This window comes from Eptatretus burgeri, chromosome 4 (assembly GCF_056783735.1).
Source record: "Eptatretus burgeri isolate ZD-2024b chromosome 4, Ebu_testis_v1, whole genome shotgun sequence".
In the NCBI taxonomy this organism is placed as follows: domain Eukaryota; kingdom Metazoa; phylum Chordata; class Myxini; order Myxiniformes; family Myxinidae; genus Eptatretus; species Eptatretus burgeri.
The window spans coordinates 82,081,917-82,106,916 of record NC_140964.1 but is presented as its reverse complement, the minus strand read 5'-3'; the positions used below and the strand labels follow the sequence as shown (position 1 = coordinate 82,106,916).

The following is a 25,000-nucleotide window of genomic DNA, read 5'->3' as shown; positions in this document are numbered from 1 at the left end:
TGGGAAGTTCTTGGCTCCCATACAGTCGACATTTCTCTTCTTCTGATTTTGAACTGTTTGGAACACTCACGGATCATCTGGTTTGCATCCCGTTTATGGATTATGGGAACTTTATTATTATTTTTAAACAAGATTCATGCTAACAGAGCATGGTGACGGAGGGCAAAAAGCAAGGGAATGAAGGAACAGAAGGAGAGAAGGGGAAGCAATGCAGTAACCTGAAATTAAGTGGGTTGGGTTAAGAAGGGTTAATGGAGGTTCAAAAAAAAAAGATTCTGGGTAAGGATGGGGATGACATGATATGGTGGTGCAATGTCTGCTTGAAGCCGTGGAGGGAAGAATGGGATAGGACAGCCTCGTGGTGAGGTTTTTGTGCTTCCGCTGAAGAAGTCGTCGGAGGCATTATGTTTTCAGTTTGTCCAGCCCACTATCCGTCCATGATGGGTTTTCGTTCTTGCAAACACTTGAGACTGGCTGAAGGAATCTAAGTCAAACTTGGTACAAGTATGTATAATAATGTAAAGATGAACTGATTCGATTATGGGGTCAAGAGGTCAAAGGTCAGAGGTCCCGTTCGGTAAAAATACTGTTGCTGCCCTAAATTGTGAACCAGTGATAGGATTTTGACCAAACTTGGTATAAGTATGTATATATGATGCAGAGATTAACTGATTAGATTTTGGCATCAAGAGGTCAGAGGTCAGAGGTCAGAGGTCATGTTGCATAAAATGTGATACTTGAGAACAACTGAGGGGATTAAAATCAAACTTGGTACAAGTATGTACAATGATGTAATAATGTAGGCGGAGACGTATCGGTGACGTCGCGGTGTCAAAGAGTGCTGATCGTGTTTTTATTTTATTTTATATTGTACAGAGTCAAGGCTTGTGGAAGAACTAGAACACTGAACAGATCAGGTTGCAACAGAACAAAAGGAGAGAGAGAGAGAGAGAGAGAGAGAGAGAGAGAGAGAGAGAGAGAGAGAGAGAGAGAGAGAGAGAGAGAGAGAGAGAGAGAGAGAGAGAGAGAGAGAGACAGAGATAGATAAAGAGAGAGAGAGAGAGAGAGAGAGAGAGAGAGAGAGAGAGAGAGAGAGAGAGAGAGAGAGAGAGAGAGAGAGAGAGAGAGAGAGAGAGAGAGATAGATAGATAGATAGATAGATAGATAGATAGATAGATAGATATATATATGGGGTGGGGGGGGAGGGTTATAAGAACAGTGTTGAAGATAAAATCTAAGGAGACCTGGAGAAATAATGTGTGTGTGGAGGAATGAGGGACCTTTGGGGTGGATGAGATGGATACAGAAGCAAACTTTCAGGAAGGAAAAACTGGATATTTGGAAGGAGATGGACTTGGGGTGTGGGGTTAACTGAGGTAGAAAAGCTCATGGTTTTAGATTGGGGATGATCTGAGATGATGGTGAACAGCTGTCTTGAAGACTTGGAGGAAAGAATGAGATTGAAGACAATTTGGGAAAAGAGAGGAGCAAAGTGATTGGAGGTGAGGGTAATTCTGTACTCTGGGAGTTTCACCAAAATGAGATTAATTGTGAACTGCGTGCACCCTTAAAAACACCTGGTCGGCTTGGGGGGAGGCCAAAGCACAGAAAGAGCAGAGGGTGCAAGACCAGAAAGGAGGTGGAAGAAGATAGAGAAACCACCGACCTGTATGTGATGGGAAAGTGATCGGCCCATTGACTCGGCTTCATCTCGAGAGGTTCCAATAATCTTGAAGGCCTTGGTTTCCCTGGCGTCAAGCTTATCAAGGTCTGAGGCAGGGGCGTCAGCCCAGAGGGGAGAGCAGTACTCCATCAAGCTCCATCAAGCTCCATCCATTGTTGGGATAGTAGGAGTAGCATGTCCAAGGTTGAGTGACCTGGTCTGAATCTGAATTGATGACCTAAGATGAGGAAATTGGAGAAAAAGAATTATTTTACATTGACTGTAATAACCTAATAGGTCTATATTTAAGGGGATCAGTGTTTGGACCTTTTTACCTCTGCCATTGAAGGTGGATGGAGATTACATTTTCACCCCTATTTGTCTGTGAGCAGGGTATCACAAAATGTTATTGACGGATTCGGATAAAATTTGGTGGACAGGTTCGGTGGTGTGACAAAGGCGAATTGATTCAATTTTGGTGACTATCTGGATTCGGCTCTGTCTACTATCATATTTAAGTGATTCTTCTCCATTGAGTGATAGGACCAAAAATAATATTGCCCTGTATCACAAAAGGTTATGTAGATGGTTTGGGATGGAACTTGGTGGACAGGTTGGGTATGTGACTTGGTTGACAGTTTTTGTGATGCAGTGATGTTGCCTGACATCCAAGCAGATGGATTATGACATAGGGCAAATGATAGGATGGAAAGAGCAGAGAGAGGGTGTGCAAGAGCAGCCGAGCATTTTTAGGACATGTGAGCTGATGCCGTCTGGTCCAGTTGCAGAAAAAAAGTCCAGGGTTGTCAGAGACTTCTCCAACTTCTCAGATGCAAAAGAGACCCAGAAACATGTTGGTGTGATGTGGTAGGGTGGATACAGAGAACAAAAGGTTGGGGACACAAGATTTGGAAACAAATTCAGAATAGGCAATCAGCCTTCTCACGAGCGGAGATGACTGTGGTTCCATTTGAAGTGAAGGAAGCTGTTTGAGGATTTGAGGAAACGAGACATTTCAGGTGCCACCAGGTATTAGAGGAGCAAAGCAAGGTTGAAAGTTCAATCTTGAGGTTGGACAGATGTTGTTTTCTGTCTCTCCTGAGAGTGGACACACACTTGTTGCAGGCTTTTTGGAATGATTTTGGTTGCTTTTCGGAGGAGAATGCAACTTGTTTCAATGTAATTACCTCACCAAAGGATTCAGTCAGTGTACCATGGTTGGGGAGGATGGGTATGATAACTGAAGACTAGCTGGGATAAATTTGTGCATAAGAGAAAACAGGTACATAATTATGGAAAATTCCCAGGCTGAGTTAATATCAGCAGTGGTAGATATAGGCAACCAGTCCTGAAATGCAATGGATGTTTCCAATCCCTGCGAGTTTGCCTGAGTGAACTACCAGATTCGCTGGTGCTGAGGCTGTTCTCAGAGAATGGCTTGAGAGATGATGACCTTCACAAGTGCATGATCAGATGATTCGCTGGTGCTGAGGCTGTTCTCAGAGAATGGCTTGAGGGATGATGACCTTCACAAGTACATGATCAGATGATTCGCTGGTGCTGAGGCTGTTCTCAGAGAATGGCTTGAGGGATGATGACCTTCACAAGTACATGATCAGATGATTCGCTGGTGCTGAGGCTGTTCTCAGAGAATGGCTTGAGAGATGATGACCTTCACAAGCACATGATCAGATAAACCTATTGTGGCATAGGAACAGCATGAGACATAGTCATGGAAGTTGGTCATTACCAACTCTAGAAGGGAGGATTGGTGAGAGAGGTACCATTGCCCAGCCACCTGGCGTTGTAACAATTGAAATCACTACATATGAGGAAGAGAGAGTAAGGATGAGCAGTTAAAAGTTAGTTAAATGTTGACAGACACACAAAAACACACAGACAGACAGACACGTATGTAGATGGAGTTGTCACTGTTGGGAGGATGGTACAACACAGACAAATATGATTACAACACACAGGTTGGAGCAGAGGGGACGTTGCAGCTTGAGCAACTCCTGGGTTTGGGGAAGGTGCAAGAGCAGTACCTGGATAGTGGGAAATGGAGTTGTTGATGTATAGTGTGACTCTGCTGCCAGGATGTGGTTCAGGTCGATCAAATTGGAGGATGCAATTGCCATGGAGAGACACGAGGGAGTCATGGATATCCTGTGGGAGGAAGGATTCTGTAAAACATTATTTCCGGTTTATCTGCAGCCGTGTGGATTGAGATATCTGTCAGGTCAGAGCAGAGCCCTCGGATGATTGATGTACACAATTCTAGACAGGGGAAGTGGAGCTACAGGTCGGGTGCAGTAATGTGGAAAGGAAAGGAGTTTTGACCTCTTCTTGGGAGACGACAACTTTAAAACCTTTAATTCCAGGAGAAGACTAATCTTGTACTGTGGCTTGAATACACATGATAGAGCAGTACAGCATTGGGCTGCGGATATCGATCTTTTGGCTGTGGGTCATTCTGATTTTTCCACAGAAAGTACTGTGACGTCCACGGGACTTGAACAGTCCCGCCAACGTAGAATGAGCCGAAACGATGGAGGCGGTTTATTTATTTATAACCCAAACATGGCGGTTATAATCGCTCTACCGCAAACGGGACGAGGAAGGTGGCACCAGTCGCTTTTCACTGAGTTGATGATGTTTATTCGTTTTTACTATTGACCAGAAATAACAAGACTCGGCAAGAAGAGGGATCCGGGGCGATTCGACAGGATGGTGTGGGATCGGGCGTGGGGAAAAACACAGACAATTCCAATGAATATAGAGATCTCAAACCTTCTAAGGTGCCAAGCGCACACACACACACACACACACACACACACACACACACACACACACACACACACACACACACACACACACACACACACACACACACACACACACACACACACACACACAACGTAGCTATTTCTGGTGGTCAGGCTGGACCGTGGTGTAGACGCAACTGTCCCTGGATCGGCGTCGGACGAGCTGGCCTTGCTCTCGTCAGGGGGACAGGAGAAACCGTGGTGCTGTCGACCTCCTGGTCTTGGCCCAAGTCCGCTCACAGCCGCCAGGGAACCAGTTCTGGCGCCAAGTTGCGAGCAGGGGAGCGAGGCAGGTCCGCCCGCCGTTCGACCCCGTACTCCGAGTCAGCAGAACCCCAGAGCCAACCAAGGTGAGGCACGAGGCTCAGCAAGGCTCCAAGACACGATGAAGAACACGATCGAACCAGCACAACAACAAGGACGCTCTCTGCGCAACAGCCTCCACACCAAAAAAACACGATCTTTTTGTCCAGATCTTCTTCCTCTTCCTTTTTCGACCCCGAACAGAACCTTTTTATCCTCCTGTCCTCGTCACTTTCAATCGAGCCGTTTATTGGCCCACCGCCGTCGCCTTCTGCCAATCGTGATCACAGGGCGGAGCCATCCGCTGCACTGTCCTGTGACGTCACGGCCAGTCTCCAGGGACTACTAAAAGGGGTTTACGCAGACACCCTTACCCTATCCCGTGTCCCTATCTAATTACGTGACAATTATCATTTCCCCCTTGAAGAAATGAACATTTACTAGACAACTTATCACCACTGAATTGCTACTTATTACATCGATATCCTGGTAAACTCGAACAGCATGGCATACCTAATAAAACATCCTAATTACCCTTTGAATGCATACCCCCCCCCTCAAACGTAACACTGCCCCCTCCTCTGGTACCGCAGCTCCTGCAAGGTATATCACAGGCGCTACCGTACCAGCCTTAACACTTACTGACTCACACCTAATTAACCTAACGAAATAAAGTAGGAGGGGCAATGGGCAGCGAGACGCAGCTAACTTACCTATCCTGCTTAATGTACTACCCCCTTATGGCCTTATCCTCACCTAAACAATCATTCGTTTTTTATTTTATTTTATTTTATCACATGAGAGCACTGAGCGAAGTTGCACTCCATCTTCTGGATCATCGCTCTTGCCCAACGCTCTTCCAGTGATCTGGGGAGGGGAAACAAAAGGTTCCACAAAAACACAACACTTATACTTTACATTCCTACTCTAAGCCTTAACGACACTATTCACAGGATATTTACACTTGACCGCCTCCCCCAGTGGATGCTAATAGACCCAGTGTTACCTGGGGAGCTAATTTTCAAATTTGCTTGCCCCAAAATTATGCGGACATCATGCCCTTGCTGCTCATGTCAAGTTGTGCGGGATCGAGTGGGACTCACACATCTTCACAACACTTACACCATGGTCATCATCACATTTCTAGGTCATTGTCCTCATTTTAATCATGCAGGCTGAATCCCGTCATGGCTGTGGGGTGGGTTACCACAAGATGATGGGGGCACCTCAGGTGCAACCATGCCCACAGGTAAGCTTTAGTCCAACCCAGACGTTTCTCTGCCCCGCTCCCTTTGATTCCCACCCCCCTGGTAGCCATCAGCTCTCATCCCGTACAACATCTGAAGGGGTCTCACTGGCACCTCTGGCCTTCCTGGGTCGCCAAGGTTCTACCCGCCTTGGTCGCCCAACCAGACCCTCTCCCAGTTGGCTCCAGACACTGTCACCATTAGCCACCAGGGGTGAATCTCCTTGAAGGGGATCGCAATTCACGCTCACCGTGAGCTTCAGAAATCCCTGTGGACAAGCACATCATCCCCACCCACAAAACCCACATGACTCCCCCACCCCATCGGCCTTACATGTGACACCTGCATTTCTAACACTTCACCGACCATGACCTTCCCTGTTACCACACCATGCCCAATAAAAAAAACAATGTGTGCACCATACATTTCACTTCTTCACTTAAACAAACTCACACAGCACTTCTCACCCGATCCACGCACCAGCCATTGGACAGCCACTTCTGCCCGCTTTGTTACCAATTACCCACTGTCCCGATTATCACTCTACAACCCAGCAGAACTTACAAACCCATGCCAATTTTCCCACAATTCATTTTTTTCCACTAAAGGAGGCACTTCGCCACAATCTCACCAGCCGAGCATGGCCCTATATGCTCAGCCCGATCTAGTCTCCCGGACCCCCGACAGTGATCTCCAAACCCGACCTATGAAAGGGCATCTCGGATAGACCTGGCGGTTCAGCAGGAGGATTCACCCTCTCCGAGTCTAAAAGTCTATTGGAGGGTCCCTCCATTGCCGGGTACCGGCAATATCGTTGCATGTGTCCTCTTCGCCCGCACCGGAAACAACTCCCCATAAAAGGCCCCCGTGAGTATCGGTGTAATGTCTCTTCCGGTTCCGGACCCCCTCGGCCATAATCGAATTGCTCTATTGGCTGGGTTGGACCCCGCCGCTTTGGCACACCAACTACCGAATTACCCCTTATCAAACTTAACAGTTTCTGGCAAATTTCCTGAAACATTTGGGTAATGCCAATTTCTCCCAGCCCCCCTCCCTGATCCTGAATCTCTGCCTGTCGGATCGTCACCGATGGCCTCTCGGGCACCCGACCCGGCCGACTCCACGAGGCCAGCCTGGCTGCGCACTCGGCCGCTCGGTGCACGGTGGGTGGATCCTGTAGCTCCACTAGCGCTCGGACCTCAGGGTCAGGAAGAGCAGCTAAAAATTTCTCGAGTGCCAGTCTGTCCCATGCCTCCACTGTAAGGTCCCGATACGCGATCCTGACTGATTGGTAAATGTCCTGTGCCAGCTCCTGCACTGTCTCACCCGGCTTTAATCTGCGGTGCTGGAGCTGGGCCCGCACCAGATCACAGTTTGCCGCGAACCCAAACCGACGGCTCAACGCCTCGCAAATGTGGGAGCTGGTCAACATCCCCTCCGCGATCACGTTTAACACATCTGCGGCTGGTCCCCGCAACGTTGCCACCAAATTCCCTGTACGTTCCCGCTCATTCCACCCGTTTAGTCGGGAAATGCACTCAAATTGCGTCAGAAAAGCTTCAACGCTCCCTGACCCGTCGAAATTTACCAGGGGGATCACTTTTACGGTGGCCCGCTTCTCAGTTTCTCCCTTGTCCGAATCCAGCCCAGGGATCAAACACCCTTGTGGCTGAGTATCCAATTTCGGAGCCCACTGTGGCCAAAGATGTTTTGTGGTGAGGGTCTCATAGGTCAATTTTGCCTCCTGTTCCAAACGTTGAATGGACCGATTCATCTCTTCCCGCAGGATCTTCTGGGCCCGCACAACCTCCTCCAAGGCTCCGTCGCGAGTTTGTAGCTGCTCCTCAACCAACCCGGACACTCTACTTACAAAAGACGGCTCTACCAGGCCTTTATCCAAGACTTCATCTTGGCTCATAATTTTATCTTGTTCGTCCAAACGAGCCTCCAATCCTTTTACCTCCTCCGCCAAATTCATCCCTTGCTTCCTCAGCTCTCCCCACTCTTCAACTTGCAGCTGCATACGAGCATCCACACAGGCACGATGACGTTCCAGGCTTTCATCCACTTTATCAACCCGAATGTTCGTTGCATCAATTTTATCTACCAATTTTTTTCGTATATTTTCCCCCTCCAATGTAATTTCTGCCTTTGTTTCCTCCAATCTAGCCTTGAATTTGCTTTGTATTTCTCCCAATTTAACATCCACACACTGCTGCATCTCAGTTTTCATTTTCTCCATCTTTTCCCCCAATTCATCCCTCATTAAATCAATCCGTGCACCCAACTGTACCCCCATTACCCCCAATTCATCTGTTATTTCTGCCCTCTGTGCCACGAATTGATTTGCTATTTGTGCCGTCATGTCCCCTATTAAACGTTCCAACATTGTCTGGATCGACATCGCGCCGGTTTCCGGCGCTGCCGGCTCCGTTACGGGCGATGAAGCACGGTCCACGCTCGGAATGGGGGAGGTTCCAACCCTACCCCCGTCTCTCCCCTCTTCCCCCGACTCGCTGCCAGACACGTGGCCTTCCTCCTCAAACATCTGCACATCCGCCATGGTGCAGAAGTCCCGTTTGCCGCCAATTAATTAAAATTTGAAAAATCCCGCCAAAATTTTCCCGCGCTCGCGCGCTTTTCTGCAGTAATTTTTTTATTCCAATTCGTGGCGAGATTTTAATCTTGGTATATTCTCCCGATACCAAATATAATTTAGAGGGGTTCGAACATCCCACTCCTGACACCAATGTGACGTCCACGGGACTTGAACAGTCCCGCCAACGTAGAATGAGCCTAAACGATGGAGGTGGTTTATTTATTTATAACCCAAACATGGCGGTTCTAATCGTTCTACCGCAAACGGGACGAGGAAGGTGGCACGAGTCGCTTTTCTCTGAGTTGATGATGTTTATTCGTTTTTACTATTGACCAGAAATAACAAGACTCGGCAAGAAGAGGGATCCAGGGCGATTCGACGGGATGGTGTGGGATCGGGCATGGAGAAAAACACAGACAATTCCAATGAATATAGAGATCTCAAACCTTCTAAGGTGCCAAGCACACACACACACACACACACACACACACACACACACACACACACACACACACACACACACACACACACACACACACACACACACACACACACACACACACACACACACACACACACACACACACCGTAGCTATTTCTGGTGGTCAGGCTGGACCGTGGTGTGGACGCAACTGTCCCTGGATCGGCGTCGGACGAGCTGGCCTTGCTCTCGTCAGGGGGGCAGGAGAAACCGTGGTGCTGTCGACCTCCTGGTCTTGGCCCAAGTCCGCTCACAGCCGCCAGGGAACCAGTTCTGGCGCCAAGTTGCGAGCAGGAGAGGGAGGCAGGTCCGCCCGCCGTTCGACCCCGTACTCCGAGTCAGCAGAACCCCAGAGCCAACCAAGGTGAGGCTCAGCAAGGCTCCAAGACGCGATAAAGAACACGATCGAACCAGCACAACAACAAGGACGCTCTCCGCACAACAGCCTCCACACCAAAAAAACACGATCTTTTTGTCCAGATCTTCTTCCTCTTCCTTTTCGACCCCGAACAGAACCTTTTTATCCTCCTGTCCTCGTCACTTCCAATCGAGCCGTTTATTGGCCCACCGCCGTCGCCTTCTACCAATCGTGATCACGGGGCGGAGCCATCCGCTGCACTGTCCTATGACGTCACGGCCAGTCTCCAGGGACTACTAAAAGGGGTTTATGCAGACACCCTTACCCTATCCCGTGTCCCTATCTAATTACGTGACAATTATCATTTCCCCCTTGAAGAAATGAACATTTACTAGACACCTTATCACCACTGAATTGCTACTTATTACATCGAGATCCTGGTAAACTCGAACAGCATGGCATACCTAATTAAACATCCTAATTACCCTTTGAATGCATACCCCCCCCTCAAACGTAACAGTACTTAAACAATGAAGGATGCCCAGTCTGCAGCCTGATTTTGAGGCCAGCTTTGTGATATGGTCCGCTGTTGTCACGTCTTTGCAGGTGGTGAGGCCAACAAGTTCTTTCAGGGGCTGACCATTGAAATACTGTCGATAGTTTTTGTTCCACGATCTTTCCAGAGCGATTGGGTGAGACAGAGCTTTTCCACAATTGAAGGACATTTTCCAGATGTCAAAACAACATCATATCATTCCAGATCAGCAGAATGCTTTTGTCTACCTGTCATTGGAATTGGAAGGGAGGGGAGGGGAGGAGGAGGAGGAGTGGAGGGTGGGGGGGGGGGAGAGGGGGTGTTCTGTATGACATATAATCTGGAGTTGTCTGTTCGAGAGGATTTTCCTGAACCAACATCATTTGCCACCTGAGAAGCAGTTCCATTTTCCAGAGTTTTCATCAGAGAGATTGTTTATGTAGATAACGAACAAGGCTGTACCTGCCAAGGCACTGCCTTTGGGCAATCCAGTCTCCATTGGAAGAGGAGACGATAGAATAGAGTTTCATTGATAGCAACATGTTAACTGGATGAGTGGAGGACGTCAGTAATCCAGGAATGAAGGTGGCCTTGGCAAGCAGAGCAGTATACCAGACTGTTGAATGCCTGTTCTCTTGTTTGAGATTTAGGGGCCTGGAACCATTGCTGAGAGATGCAGCAGGTCCAGAGTTAAGACCATGACAGAATTCAAACTCATGATCAGAGATTGGAATGTTTAAAGACAGGAAAGGCTTTATGTTGGTAGCAATGATGGATTCCATGATCTTACTTATAAATGGAGGTAATCTGTAGTTGATAGAATCTGTGTTTGCACCCTTGTTGTGAACAGGGTTAGCTGGGTTTTTTCTACAACATAAATAAATAAATAAATTTTAACCCTTCATAGGTAATCTGGGGTTTTGAGGACCCTCAGGTAAGCTGAGTTTTTTTTCTACAACAAAAATAAATAAATTTTAACCCTTCATAGGTAACCAATGCCTGGTATTGGCTTAATGGTTAGGGTGGTGGGCTTCGGATCCGAGGATCCTGAGTTCAGATCCCACTCGGCTGTTGAATTAATCCCAGGTTGGGTTGACTCTGTCTGTCATCCTTCCGAGGTCGGCAAAATGAGTGCCAGCTTGCTGGTATACTGTGTCGGAGTGGCGACCCATTCAGGATTGTGTCCACAGCCAAGGAGACTGCTTAGGCAGCACCAGCACTCTACACAGAGTATGGTCCCAATGGATGGATGGATGTGAACAGGAATGATGTATGCCGACTTTCAGGCAAACTGGAGGCGGCCAAAGGTGGACAGGCTGAAGAGTACAAACAGAAGAGAAGCAAGAGCAGCAGAGCAGGATTTGAGAGCAGGGCACTGATGTTATCAGGGCTTCTCACCAAAGCAGGGTTGAGGCTGGACAGAGCTTTCTCTATCTTTCTCAGTGAGAACAACTTAAAGTCCACTCAACAGTGTGTACAAGGGGAGTAAGATGGGGATGGAGTGGAATGAGTTGGTTACATTAGATTTTGAGGGAAACGCTGAGTGGACACATTCTGCATTATCTTGGACAGAATATGAGGTGAAGCCATTTTTGGTGGGAGTGCATGGAGAGGGAGCACACACCAGAGATAGACTTGACTTGGTGCCACCATGACTTTGAGGAAGGAGATTTGTTGAAGATTCTACCCTTCAGATTTGTAACATTGCTTTCTGGCTTTCCTCAGAATGAGTGGATATTTTTTTAGAAGCCTTCCAGAATTGCAAAGTTACCCTCAGTCAGATTAGCTTTCCATGTTGACAAAGTGTGCTGCTTGACTGCAATTTCCTCTCCACAAGATCAGTGCACCAGGGCCAAGAGGATGGGTCGAATAACTACAGAAGGGATTGTGCGAACATCCAGGTTCTACATTTGTGAGGTTGCTCCCATGCAATAACCAAATATATATGTGCTTTGCCAAGAACATTGTTGGAGGGGCAGATGAGGATCAGGACATGTTGGATGGAAATTTTGTCATTCTCAGTCCAGGAGGGATGACGGTGGAGGCTGCGGAACATGTGATGGGTACAGACAGGAAAGGATTAACAGGCTTGAGCTGACACTCTCTGCAACCGGGTTTTTCTTGTGGATCTCCAATTCTGTCACATGAGGAACAATCATGATCAGGCTGAAAAGAAGGGGGGTTTTTTAAAGCATGAAGGAACGTGCTGGGACATGGCAAGCAGGTTTTTGTGTTCACTCTGAATGGAACGGATAATGTGAAGAATATCAAATAGTCAGGTGTGAGGTGTTTGGATAGCATATAAAAAGGCGAAGACTTTAAAATGTCATTTTAAAGCTTTCAACAAAAGAAGCAATTGGTTATTAAAGGAATGTTGTATTGAGAAGGAAAAGCATCAGGAATGAGTAACAGAGAGAAAGAGTTGGGGGTTTTTTTGTGATTTTTATTTTCATTTTTGAGAATATTTTGAGGAAGAGAAGCATGAAAAGTAGACACCCAGGAGAGATGTTGGTTGGGTGCTATGCACATGGTGCATCTGAGACCAAGCCAAACACGATCGCAAATTTGACATGGCAGGACCAAGTAAGTATGAATACGACATGGTAACTGATTCTCAACACAATCAACAACATGGAATGAAAAATAAGAATTGCAGGACAGGTCCAGTGCAGAATTCTTAGCTTTTAAGTGATCTTCACGAGGAAGGAAAACACCATTTACTCACTCGGAAGCTGGACCTGAATTAAAGCACATGCACATGTCCATAACTTTACGGCACGTGTCCTGAAAATGGATATTGTTGCATTGCCAAGTCCTACAACGCTGACCCGTTGACGGTGGGATTTTAATTAAGTACCACAGGATGGGCCATATCCCACGAGAGACCTGAGCGGAATTGGTCTCCCACGCTCCAGTCGGAATTGCTAATTCCGCTGGTCTCTTGAAGCGAATGTTTCCAATTTTTAACCTACTCCAGGGATTTACCTAAAGCATGGCGAAATGAAATGATTTCTCATGTGCGAGGTTTGTAATGGCGGACCACCACACAAAACGTGCTCTTTGGGAATAACAGTTTATTTAAGGAAAAGGCACAAGACCACAAAAACAGAGAATCCTGAGACACAGGCAGATGGACATGAATAAAGCAAGTAATATATGTCCACACACAGTAAAACAAAATTAAAAGAACTTGACACAAGGGAATACAACATAATGACTGCAAGCACACAATGGATTAAACAAGGTGAGGTCCTATTTTATAAGGATACCGGTACCTGGTATCGGAAATGGTTCCACCAAGAGCAGGTGTCCAAGCCACAGTACAGACCAGCGAACAAGCAAAATGTCCAGTTGGGCGAAGAGAACGGAGAGGCAGAATGGCAAGACTTTGTTGTGTGGCCATGAAGATCTCAAGTGCTGTACATAGGCAAGGACCTGATGACATGAACATGGTTTATGTCTTTCAAACGAAGTCCAGACGAGGTGAAAAAACCGGCAGAAGCAAGAGAGTGAATAGCCCCTGTCCAGGATCTTTTATCCCCTTCCCCCTGTGGAAACGTCCTGCACCTCTGAATGTCTTTGCTCACACCCTGGCACCGGCCAGTGAAAGAGTGCAGCGCAGCATCTGTGGTGACACCACACGTATGCAGTGTCGACACTGGCACCGCTCGAACCATTGCTGGCCACGGGGAGGTTTTAAACTCCGCACACGGGATACAAACACGTCAAAAATACCCCCTTTCTTCTTACCTGATGTCTCACCTGGTTTACAGAGAGGACAAAACACATAATGCTTTCCTACTTAATGCCTATTTCAACACTGCCAATCTCGCAACAGAGATTATAACAAGACAGCTTCACCCCATTGAATCCCTGATTTACAGAAAACGTCCTAAGCTACTCGAGTACACGGTCCATGTTAGTTACTATATATAATACATACCCACTTCAACGTAACAACATGTACCCGTTCCAAACATTCATATATGAATGTCACTGAGGAGCAACCACGTTGAAAGAGACAGTGCACGTGTAGCTGTGGAACACGTTGGGAAATTGAAGTTTCATCAACACCGTCCTTTTTTTCCTGTAATATAATGGACTCGACACTACTATATAAAGCATATTTTCTATCTTAAACAGCTTTCTTTTTTTCCACATTCGCACAATATTGTTCACATGTACTTGTGCTTAAATTGAGGGAATAGTGAAACACCAATTCGTGCTCTCATAATGTCGCACTTGGTCTGAGGCTTGGATGTCTGTAACTCACTGTTCTCAGGTACCTTCTCTCTCAAGCCATTGCAACTTATTCAGAACATGGCAGCGAGGCTTGTAGTTAAAGCTTGAAAATTTAATCACGTCACCCCAATCCTCAAGGCACTCTGGCTTCCTGCATGTTAACTTGTAGATTTTGAAATATCGTGAGAACATTTAAAGCGACAAATAAATCGGCTCCTGCCGATATTTCTGATTTAATCACACGTTGCACGCCTGCAAGAACGTTAAGGTCTAACCCTGGGAATATCCTGGTACTTCTTTGAACTAGGCTGAAGACTTTTGGTGATTGAGCATTTGTATGCCTCCTCAGCCGAAGACCAGAGACATTATGTTTTCAGGTCGCCTGTTCAAGTATCCAACTGTGCGGCTGTCTGTCTGTGTGTGATGAGGTTTTTTTTGTTGTCACGATAACTTGTGAACTGCTGAGGGGATTTCAACCACATTTGGCAAAAATGTAGAATGTAACACAAAGATTAACTGAATCAGTTTTTGGCTTAAAAGGTCAAAGGGCATATGCCCCCTTTTAATGAACCATTTTGCGACTGCAATAACTTGCTAACCACTGAAAGGATTTCAATTTAACCTGGCACAAGTATGGACTGTAATACAAAGATTAACTGATTAATTATATTTTTGTATTCAACAGGACAAAGGTCATGTTCCTTTTGAAAATCATTTTGCAGGCCAAAACTGAAGATATCGAAGCATCTGATGTTGTCTCTCTTCGACTTGTCTGTTTTCTCTCTCGCGTGACCTTGAACCATTATATATATATATATATATATATATATATATATATATATATATATATATATATATATATATATATATATATATATATATATATATATCTCTATCTCTATCTCTATCTCTATCTCTATCTCTATCTCTATCTCTATCTCTATCTCTATCTCTATCTCTATCTCTATCTCTATCTCTATCTCTATCTCTATCTCTATCTCTATCTCTATCTCTATCTCTATCTCTATCTCTATCTCTATCTCTATCTCTATCTCTATCTCTATCTCTATCTCTATCTCTATCTCTATCTCTATCTCTATCTCTATCTCTATCTCTATCTCTATCTCTATCGTACGTTGTGTGTACTGTCATGGCTGCTGCTTGCTTTGTGTCTTGAGTACCTGTCCTCCGTTGTGCTGTTTTTGTGTTCCCACATTGCCCATTTCATTCCTCTTTGTTTGTGTTTTTTTGTTTGTGAGGTTTTCCCGTGTTTCCCCTCTGTGTAGAGAAGAGAGAGAGAGAGAGGTCGTGGCGCTGGTCAGGGTATCGTCGGTTCCTGGGCGGTGCCCTGTTGGTCGTTTCAAAATTCAAAAACTTTTTGCTTTAAACCTTTATTTTCCTTTTTTATTTTGCTTGTCTTTCCTTATTACTTACGAAATCTAAAGATTTCGTAAGTATATTGATGCCTTCCGTTTCTGTTTGTTTGTTTGTTTGTAGGCACGATAACTCGAGAACGGAAGAAGCTACCAATGTCAAATGACACCACGTGATTCAGGAGGCTGATGGCTAGTGCTGATTAGATTTTGGTCAAAATCGGTCAAAGGTCAAGGTCACAGTGAGGTCAAACATCCAAAAAATGATAACTCAAGAACGGAAGAAGCTACCAATGTCAAATTACACCACGTGATTCAGGAGGGTGATGGCTAGTGCTGATTAGATTTTGGTCGAAATCGGTCAAAGGTCAAGGTCACAGTGAGGTCAAACATCCAAAACATTCGATTTTTTGATGGTTTGGTACAGAATCATCGTAGAAACTTCTGGTTTGCGTCGCTACCTTCTCGAGAGACAGCTTTTATTGGACAAGGTCAGAGGTCAAGTTGACGATTTCGTAAGTACCAGTCTATGACTGCTTGTTTGTTACTTACGAAATCTAAAGATTTCGTAAGTATATTGATGACTTCCGTTTCTGTTTATTTGTTTGTTTGTTTGTTTGTTAGTTAGTTAGTTAGTTTGTTTGTTTGTTTGTAGGCACGATAACTCGAGAACGGAAGAAGCTACCAATGTCAAATTACACCACGTGGATCAGGAGGGTGATGGCTTGTGCTGATTCGATTTTGGTCAAAATCGGTCAAAGGTCAAGGTCACAGTGAGGTCAAATATTCGATTTTTGATGGTTTGGTACAGATAACTCGAGAACGGAAGAAGCTACCAATGTCAAATTACACCACGTGATTTCGGAGGGTGATGGCTAGTGCTGATTAGATTTTGGTCAAAATCGGTCAACGGTCAAGGTCACAGTGAGGTCAAACATTCGACTTTTTGATGGTTTGGTACAGAATCATCGTAGAAACTTCTGGTTTGCGTCGCTACCTTCTCCAGAGACAGCTTTTATTAGACAAGGTCAGAGGTCAAGTTGACGATTTCGTAAGTATCAGTCTATGACTGCTTGTTTGTTTGTTTGTTTGTAGGCACGATAACTCGAGAACGGAAGAAGCTACCAATGTCAAATTACACCACGTGATTCAGGAGGCTGATGGCTCGTGCTGATTAGATTTTGGTCAAAATTGGTCAAAGGTCAAGGTCACAGTGAGGTCAAACATCCAAAAAATGATAACTCGAGAATGGAAGAAGCTTCCAATGTCAAATTACACCACGTGATTCAGGAGGGTGGTGGCTAGCGCTGATTAGATTTTGGTCAAAATCGGTCAAAGGTCAAGGTCACAGTGAGGTCAAACATCCAAAACATTTGATTTTTGATGATTTGGTACAGAATCATCATAAAAAATTCTGGTTTGTGTCACTGCCTTCTCAAGAGACAGCTTTTATTTGACAAGGTCAGAGGTCAAGTTGACGATTTCATAAGTACCAGTCTATGACTGCTTGTTTGTTTGTTTGTAGGCACGATAACTCGAGAACGGAAGAAGCTACCAATGTCAAATTACACCAAGTGATTCAGGAGGGTGATGGCTCGTGCTGATTAGATGTTGGTCAAAATCGATCAAAGGTCAAGATCACAGTGAGGTCAAATATTCGATTTTTGATGGTTTGGTACAGATAACTCGAGAACGGAAGAAGCTACCATTGTCAAATTACACCACGTGATTCAGGAGGGTGATGTCTCGTGCTGTTTAGATTTTGGTCAAAATTGGTCAAAGGTCAAGGTCACAGTGAGGTCAAACATCCAAAACATTCGATTTTTGATGGTTTGGTACAGAATCATCGTAGAAACTTCTGGTTTGCGTCCCTACCTTCTCTAGAGACAGCTTTTATTAGACAAGGTCAAAGGTCAAGTTGACAATTTCGTAAGTACCAGTCTATGACTGCTTGTTTGTTTGTTTGTTTGTTTGTTTGTAGGCACGATAACTTGAGAACGGAAGAAGCTACCAATGTCAAATTGCACCACGTGATTCAGGAGGGTGATGGCTAGTGCTGATTAGATTTTGGTCAAAATCGGTCAAAGGTCAAGGTCACAGTGAGGTCAAACATCCAAAAAATGATAACTCGAGAACGGAAGAAGCTTCCAATGTCAAGTTACACCACGTGATTCAGGAGGGTGGTGGCTAGCGCTGATTAGATTTTGGTCAAAATCGGTCAAAGGTCAAGGTCACAGTGAGGTCAAACATCCATAACATTCGATTTTTGATGGTTTGGTACAGAATCATCGTAGAAACTTCTGGTTTGCGTCCCTACCTTCTCTAGAGACAGCTTTTATTAGACAAGGTCAAAGGTCAAGTTGACGATTTCGTAAGTACCAGTCTATGACTGCTTGTTTGTTTGTTTGTTTGTTTGTAGGCACGATAACTCGAGAACGGAAGAAGCTACCAATGTCAAATTACACCACGTGATTCAGGAGGGTGATGGCTAGTGCTGATTAGATTTTGGTCAAAATCGGTCAAAGGTCAAGGTCACATTGAGGTCAAACATAATTCCGTAAATTCACGTGGAGAAATGGAGTATTTTTGCTTCGCTCGAAGTTACGAGTTCGTTTTAACTTCGATTTTAATTTTGTCTTCGGTTTTTGCGATCGCTTAGGATGCTTAAAACTCGGTTGTCGAAATTCTGGTAAAAATCGGATGTTTTGGAGACGTTTTAACATTGTATAAAAATTATTTCACTCGACGCGTCATGGGTCGTCCCATGATGCAGTGCGCTCGAGCAGACGCGTCGTTGAGTTACGTTAAGGTATAATATAATTGCGTGGAGAAATGGAGATTTTTGCTTCGGTCGACGTTACGATTTTTGATGGTTTGATGCAGAATCATCGTAGAAACTTCTGGTTTGCGTCGCTACCTTCTCGAGAGACAGCTTTTATTAGACAAGGTCAGAGGTCAACTTGACGATTTCGTAAGTACCAGTCTATGACTGCTTGTTACTTACGAAATCTAAAGATTTCGTAAGTATATTGATGACTTCCGTTTCTGTTTGTTTGTTTGTTAGTTTGTTTTAGTTTGTTTGTTTGTTTGTTTGTAGGCACGATAACTCGAGAACGGAAGAAGCTACCAATATCAAATTACACCATGTGATTCAGGAGGGTGATGGCTTGTGCTGATTAGATTTTGGTCAAAATCGGTCAAAGGTCAAGGTCACAGTGAGGTCAAATATTCGATTTTTGATGGTTTGGTACAGATAACTCGAGAACAGAAGAAGCTACCAATGTCAAATTACACCACGTGATTCAGGATGGTGATGGCTAGTGCTGATTAGATTTTGGTCAAAATCGGTCAACGGTCAAGGTCACCGTGAGGTCAAACATTCGATTTTTGATGGTTTGGAACAGAATCATCAAAGAAACTTCTGGTTTGCGTCGCTACCTTCTCAAGAGACAGCTTTTATTAGACAAGGTCAGAGGTCAAGTTGACGATTTCGTAAGTACCAGTCTATGACTGCTTGTTACTTACGAAATCTAAAGATTTCGTGAGTATATTGATGCCTTCCGTTTCTGTTTGTTTGTTTGTTTGTAGGCACGATAACTCGAGAACGGAAGAAGCTACCAATGTCAAATTACACCATGTGATTCAGGAGGGTAATGGCAAGTGCTGATTATATTTTGGTCAAAATCGGTCAAAGGTCAAGGTCACGGTGAGGTCAAATATTCGATTTTTGATGGTTTGGTACAGATAACTCGAGAACGGAAGAAGCTTCCAATGTCAAATTACAGCACGTGATTCAGAAGGCTGATGGCTAGTGCTGATTAGATTTTGGTCAAAATCGGTCAAAGGTCAAGGTCACAGTGAGGTCAAACATCCAAAAAATGATCAATCGAGAACGGAAGAAGCTTCCAATGTCAAATTACACCACATGATTCAGGAGGGTGGTGGCTAGCGCTGATTAGATTTTGGTCAAAATTGGTCAAAGGTCAAGGTCACAGTGAGGTCAAACATTCGATTTTTGATGGTTTGGAGCAGAATCGTCGTAGAAACTTCTGGTTTGCGTCGCTACCTTCTCTAGAGACAGCTTTTATTAGACAAGGTCAGAGGTTAAGTTGACGATTTCATAAGTACCAGTCTATGACTGCTTGTTTTGTTTTGTTCGTGCTCCCTTTCCCAAGGTTCGGGAAAAGTTAGAGTGTATGGGTAACTTCCTCTTCCTGAGTTAGGAAGACGTCGAGCGTCGTATATTGAAACATGGCGGTCGCTCGCTCGCAGCGATATGCCGCGTTCGAACGTTTATCGCGCAAGAATAGCGTCGCATGCTCTCCATCGGAGGGTGTTTTGGTGAAGGCGATTGTTCTCGCGATCGAGAACATAATCGGGTTTGGTGAGGCACGTGCCGCATCGCGGATGAATAAACGAGTTATCGTGTTTGTGTCTGACGAAGAGCACGTTGCTCTCATTGTTCAACAAGGCCTGTCCCTCGACTGGACACTTTGTGATGACGTATCCTTTCGATACTCCTGCTCAGAAAGTGGTTATCTCAAATGTACCGCCATTCCTGAGCAGTAATGTAATCCTGAAAGCGCTGCAGCGATATGGGCACTGCGTGTCCCCTCTAATAATGCTCCCTTTGGGCTGTAAAGATGAATGTGCCAGTCACGTGATGTGTTTCCGTAGACAAGTATTTATGTTACTCAACAAGGATTATCCCTCTCTGAAAGTCATTTTAAAGTTCACTGTAAATAGTCACCACTACCAAGGATATGTTAACACTGATACCCTGAAGTGCTTTGGTTGTGGTGCAGTGGGACATATGAAACAGTTTTGCCCTCTTCGAAAAACGCAGCCTTCCACGTCCGAACCGAATAACAACGACTCATAGATTAATGTTAACGTTTCCCTTTCAACGAACGTTCAGGATAAACCGGCTGAACGAGCGGACACTCCCCCTCGCAATGATGTACGGGACAAACTCGTTCAACAAGTGGACACGCCCCCTCCCAATGACGTGCAGGATAAATTAACTGATCAAGTGGACACGCCCCCTCCCAATGAGCCAATGCACATTGTAAGTGATGGGTTCATCACCGTCTCAAAAGTTAAGAAGCGTAAATCCCTTGCACCACGTGTGTCACCTTCTGGTAAAAGGCAAATCAGTGAAAATGTAATTACTGGAATTCTATGTAACAACAGATTTGCCTTTCTGGAAGAAGAAAGTAATCCAGAAGCGTCCGCTTGTACAAACGTTAACAATGAAACAATCGTATCGAACTTGCCAATCCCAATCAGTGTTTCCAACCCCACAGAGAGCGTCCTCTCTTACAAGGACGTTCCTTATGTAGACTGCTCCCATATCCAACAGTTACAGGAGGAAGAGAAACTTTTCCAGTCTCTCTCGAACAAAACAATAAATGAGGCAAATAAGGACACTAAGGGAACAATGGAGGATAGTTTAAATCCTCCAATTGAGAGTGACACTCATGACCCGAGCACTGTGGCCATGCCACAGACAGGCTTGGAGTCCCCTCTCTTACATTCAGAGGAATCCCCAGACGTAACTCTGATATATAAGGGGCCGAAGAAGATTGTTTCATTGAAACTGAGCAATCATGTGATGCTCACAATGAAACAAACACCAATTGATTCCCATGTGTGGAATCTGATGGTGAAAGCCAAGATGAGTCCTCTCAGATTCTAAAGGCTGAAAGCAGACCTTCGGACGACGAGCTTCGGGACTTCTTGAGGGATTCTTATCGTAAGAGAAATATTGAACTGAAAGATGATTTCCCTGATCTTCCGGTGTTAATTACGAAATTTAAAAAAATTGTGCGTAACCCTGTCACCCCAAACTTCACTGAGGCTCAGAAGCACAGGTTAAAAAAAATGATCCAGAAAGCTTGACAGGAGCTTCATAAGTAAGGTCCTTATGGTGTGTTTCTCTTATTTATTTATTTTTCTTCTTTCTCTTTCTAAGCACATGAATGTTAATTTCGGAAGTCTAAACATTAATGGTGGTGCTGGTTTAGAACGCAAAGTTCAGGTAAAAGATCTGACACGGCGTTTGCACCTGGACGTCTTGTTATTGTAAGAAACGCATGGAGATCTGACTGCCCAAGCCTAATGGAGAAGGCTCATGAAGGGTCAGTGGTTCTTTAGTGATATAAATTCCTTCACTGCCGGGATTGCTTTCTTTGTCTCTCCTTCATTAACGCTCTCACAAGTTCATTATAATGAAATAATTCCTGGACGTCTGGCTTGTCTTCATTTCATTGCCAGCAATCAAATCTTTATTTTTGTAAACATTTATGCCCCCAATGAGAATGCTGAAAAGTATAACTTCTTCCTCAAACTAGAGGCCTTTCTAAGCACAATTGACTTGAACTGCTGCTTTATAATGAGTGGTGACTTCAACTGTACCCTTGACCCTGCTTTCGACAGAAACATTGTGGAGCCACATCCAGAATCTGCCAAAACTTTGGAAAAAAAATTATAAAAACTGTGGGACTCATGGATGTTTGTCGTATCTAACACCCCAGATAACGTCAGTTCACTTGGTTATAGTGTAGTAGATAGTAGAAAAATCGTGCAAATTATGATACAAGCATCAAATTTGACGTTTCTGTTCTGCAGGGCTTTCTGATCAAATCTACCCGATTGGCCATTTGATTAGAATCCCTTGGAGAACAAATGTGCCAAATTTGATGCTTGTATCATCATTTGCACGATTCCTCTCAAAAATTGCTGTTATCTGTCCTCACTATTAAGATGTGTGTCCCAGAGACACACTCTAACTCGGTTAGACAGAATTTGTGTCAATGCTGCAATGCTTGATAAGATGTTATAATCTGATATTGTGCCTTCTCTTTTCTCTGATCATCTGGTGACAACATTCTCCTTTAAGCTTGCTCTGCAGCAACATGGCAGTCCATATTGGAAGTTTAATGTCATGTCACTTGAGAATGTTACTTTTTGTGAAGCCTTTAGGGTGTTTTGGAATAGCCTCATCAAACGAAAGGATAGTTTAAGTAACCCTAGATTATGGTGCGACTATGCAAAGGCACAGATTGCCGTCTTTTGTCAACAGTTTAATCACTTCTCATCTTTTAGTGAAAAAAGGAAAGGATTGTACTCGAAAAAGAAATACTGAAATAAGCTGGTAGGCGGCGATGGGTTGCCGAGCATGGAAACTATAAGATATAGAGAAAAATGGATGTCATTTTGCAGATAGGGAATCACCTTAAGATCATGCATATCAAATCTCATCCAGTTCTATCTACTGATAACTGCTACTGATAATACTGATAAGTTCCATTCCATCTACTGATATAATCCATTTGAATGAAAAGTACCAAAAATGCGGTTTGAAATCGGAAATCCCCAAAGTTTGAGGGGGTGCTGTGGGTGAACAAAGATCTAAATTGAAAATCCGGCACGATCGTTTGTGCACAATGTATTCCAGACAATTAGTGTGAATTTTCATGACCATCCGACCATAACCCTAGGAGGAGTAGCATTTGGCGCGAAGGCACCTCCAACTCTCGCAAATTATCGATTTTTGCACTAGTTGACCTTTGACCCCTGACCTAAGCGAAATCGGTCAATATGTCCTGAGGCCAAGTTGTAGTACTCATTGAGTACCATGAACCTGCAAAGTTTCATTCGTATCGAAGCACTCACCTGGTCGCTAGGGGGCCTTCAATTTTCGCGCATACCCTAATTGTAGGGGGCACTGCGGGTAAAGTATTCCATGTATCACAAAAACCGGAATATATTTGAGAGAGCATCACCTGTAGATCATTCCTGCCAAATTTCATAACCCTACGTGGGATAATGGCTTTCGGAATTGATTTCGCGTGAATGGTACCGATTTTGAATGTTTTTCGGTTGTTGCTGGCGAACCAAAGCGTCCCTAGCAACCATCACAATTTCCAAAGCACTAGGTCATAAGATGTACCTACCACCCGAGTTTGGTCAAAATCTGCCCACGTTTACTACCAATTATGCTGATGCCAAACAGACAGAATTACTGATAATAAAGGTCACCTATTTTGGCGACCCAATTACAATCTGATGTTGCAAACAACCCTAGTACAACAAATAACCATCTGCTACTGGAAAAAAAGGCCCTTTTAAATGATCTTGTTGACTATCAAGTGAAAGGTGCAATGATCCGATTACAGATGGATCAGATTTATAATTTGGACTCGCCAACAAAATTTTTCTTTCATTTTGATAAAAAGACCACCCATCAAAGGCAAATTGGAAACCCTTTAGGCTCTCAACTGGGGACATTGTGACATCACAAGATAGCATAAAGAGGGAGATCTATAACTTCTTCTCAGACGTGTTTATGGCAAACGATGTTGACAATTATGCGATACAATATTTCATGTCTGATCTACCCACGTTAAGTGCGACTCGAAGGGACCAGCTTGATTCCTTACCTTCCTTGGAAGAACTTACACTCTCGCTTGCTTCTCTGCCGACTGGATAATCTCCTGGACTAGACAGCCTCCCAGTCGAGTTTTACAAATCCTTTTGGTCCTTATTAGGTCCAGAGCTGTTGGAGGTCTTTACTAGTTCTTTACAATGTGGGGAATTGCCAATGAGCTGTCGTAGAGCAGTAATTACTTTATTACCGAAAAAGGGGACCCTCAGCTTATTGGCAACTGGCGCCCAATCTCTCTTTTAACTTCCGACTATAAAATATTTTCCAAAGCTTTAGCTCAATGCATCTCCGCCCTTCTAGAATCTTTGATTCAAAGTGATCAGTTCTATTGTGTCCTGAACAGACAGATACATGATAATATATTCCTAATAAGAGATCTTTGGGATGTGTGTAAAGCTAAAAATGATAATCTTGGTTTGATTCTGCTCGACAAAGAGAAAGTTTTTGACCGTGTTAGTCATGTATATCTTTTCAAGGTTCTCGGGTGTTTTGGACATGGTCCCAGGTTTACCTCCCTTATAAAACTTTTTTATCATGGCATTTCCTCAATACTCGGAGGAAACTCTGAATTGACTTCACTTGTAAAAGTTGGAAGGGGTATCTGTCAAGGATGTCCTTTTTCTGGCATTTTGTACTCTCTTACTATCGAGCCTCTCCTAATCAAAGTGCGCAGCTTCTTAACTGGATACACAAATCTGCAAGTAAAACCTGTAAAGTTTCTGCCTATGCTGATGATATTTGTGCCATTGTATGCACAAGCAAGGAGATCAAGAAACTGGTGGATTGTTTGAACTATTATGGTTGAGCTTCTTCAGCTGTAATAAACTGGAACAAGTGCCAGGCACTGTGGATCGGCCCATGCCAGCTGCCCATGCCTGTTCTTCCGGAACGCCTACACCTGGTCTTACAACGGAATGAAGTACCT

The 25,000-nt window shown here is 44.4% G+C and overlaps 2 protein-coding genes across 6 annotated transcripts in view; one reads left to right on the top strand and one right to left on the bottom strand.

Moving 5' to 3' along the window:
* The window catches only part of SMG6 (SMG6 nonsense mediated mRNA decay factor), a 248,513-nt gene that overhangs the window by 108,725 nt on the left and 114,788 nt on the right, over window positions 1-25,000 (top strand). The window contains exon 14 of one of the 5 annotated variants that reach the window (XM_085879012.1): window positions 7,825-8,615. The exons of the other annotated variants lie outside the window; for them this stretch is intronic. Within the exon in view, the coding sequence (XP_085735138.1) occupies window positions 7,825-8,086 (262 nt within the window). The 3' untranslated portion in view covers window positions 8,087-8,615. Of the gene's footprint in view, window positions 1-7,824; window positions 8,616-25,000 lie in introns of those variants that run through there. 5 annotated transcript variants of the gene reach the window in all.
* LOC147028528 (uncharacterized) overlaps window positions 21,706-25,000 on the bottom strand; it is a 19,069-nt gene continuing 15,774 nt past the window's right edge. The window contains exon 5 of the mRNA XM_085880260.1: window positions 21,706-21,743. Within this exon, the coding sequence (XP_085736386.1) occupies window positions 21,706-21,743 (38 nt within the window). The remainder of the gene's footprint in view (window positions 21,744-25,000) is intronic.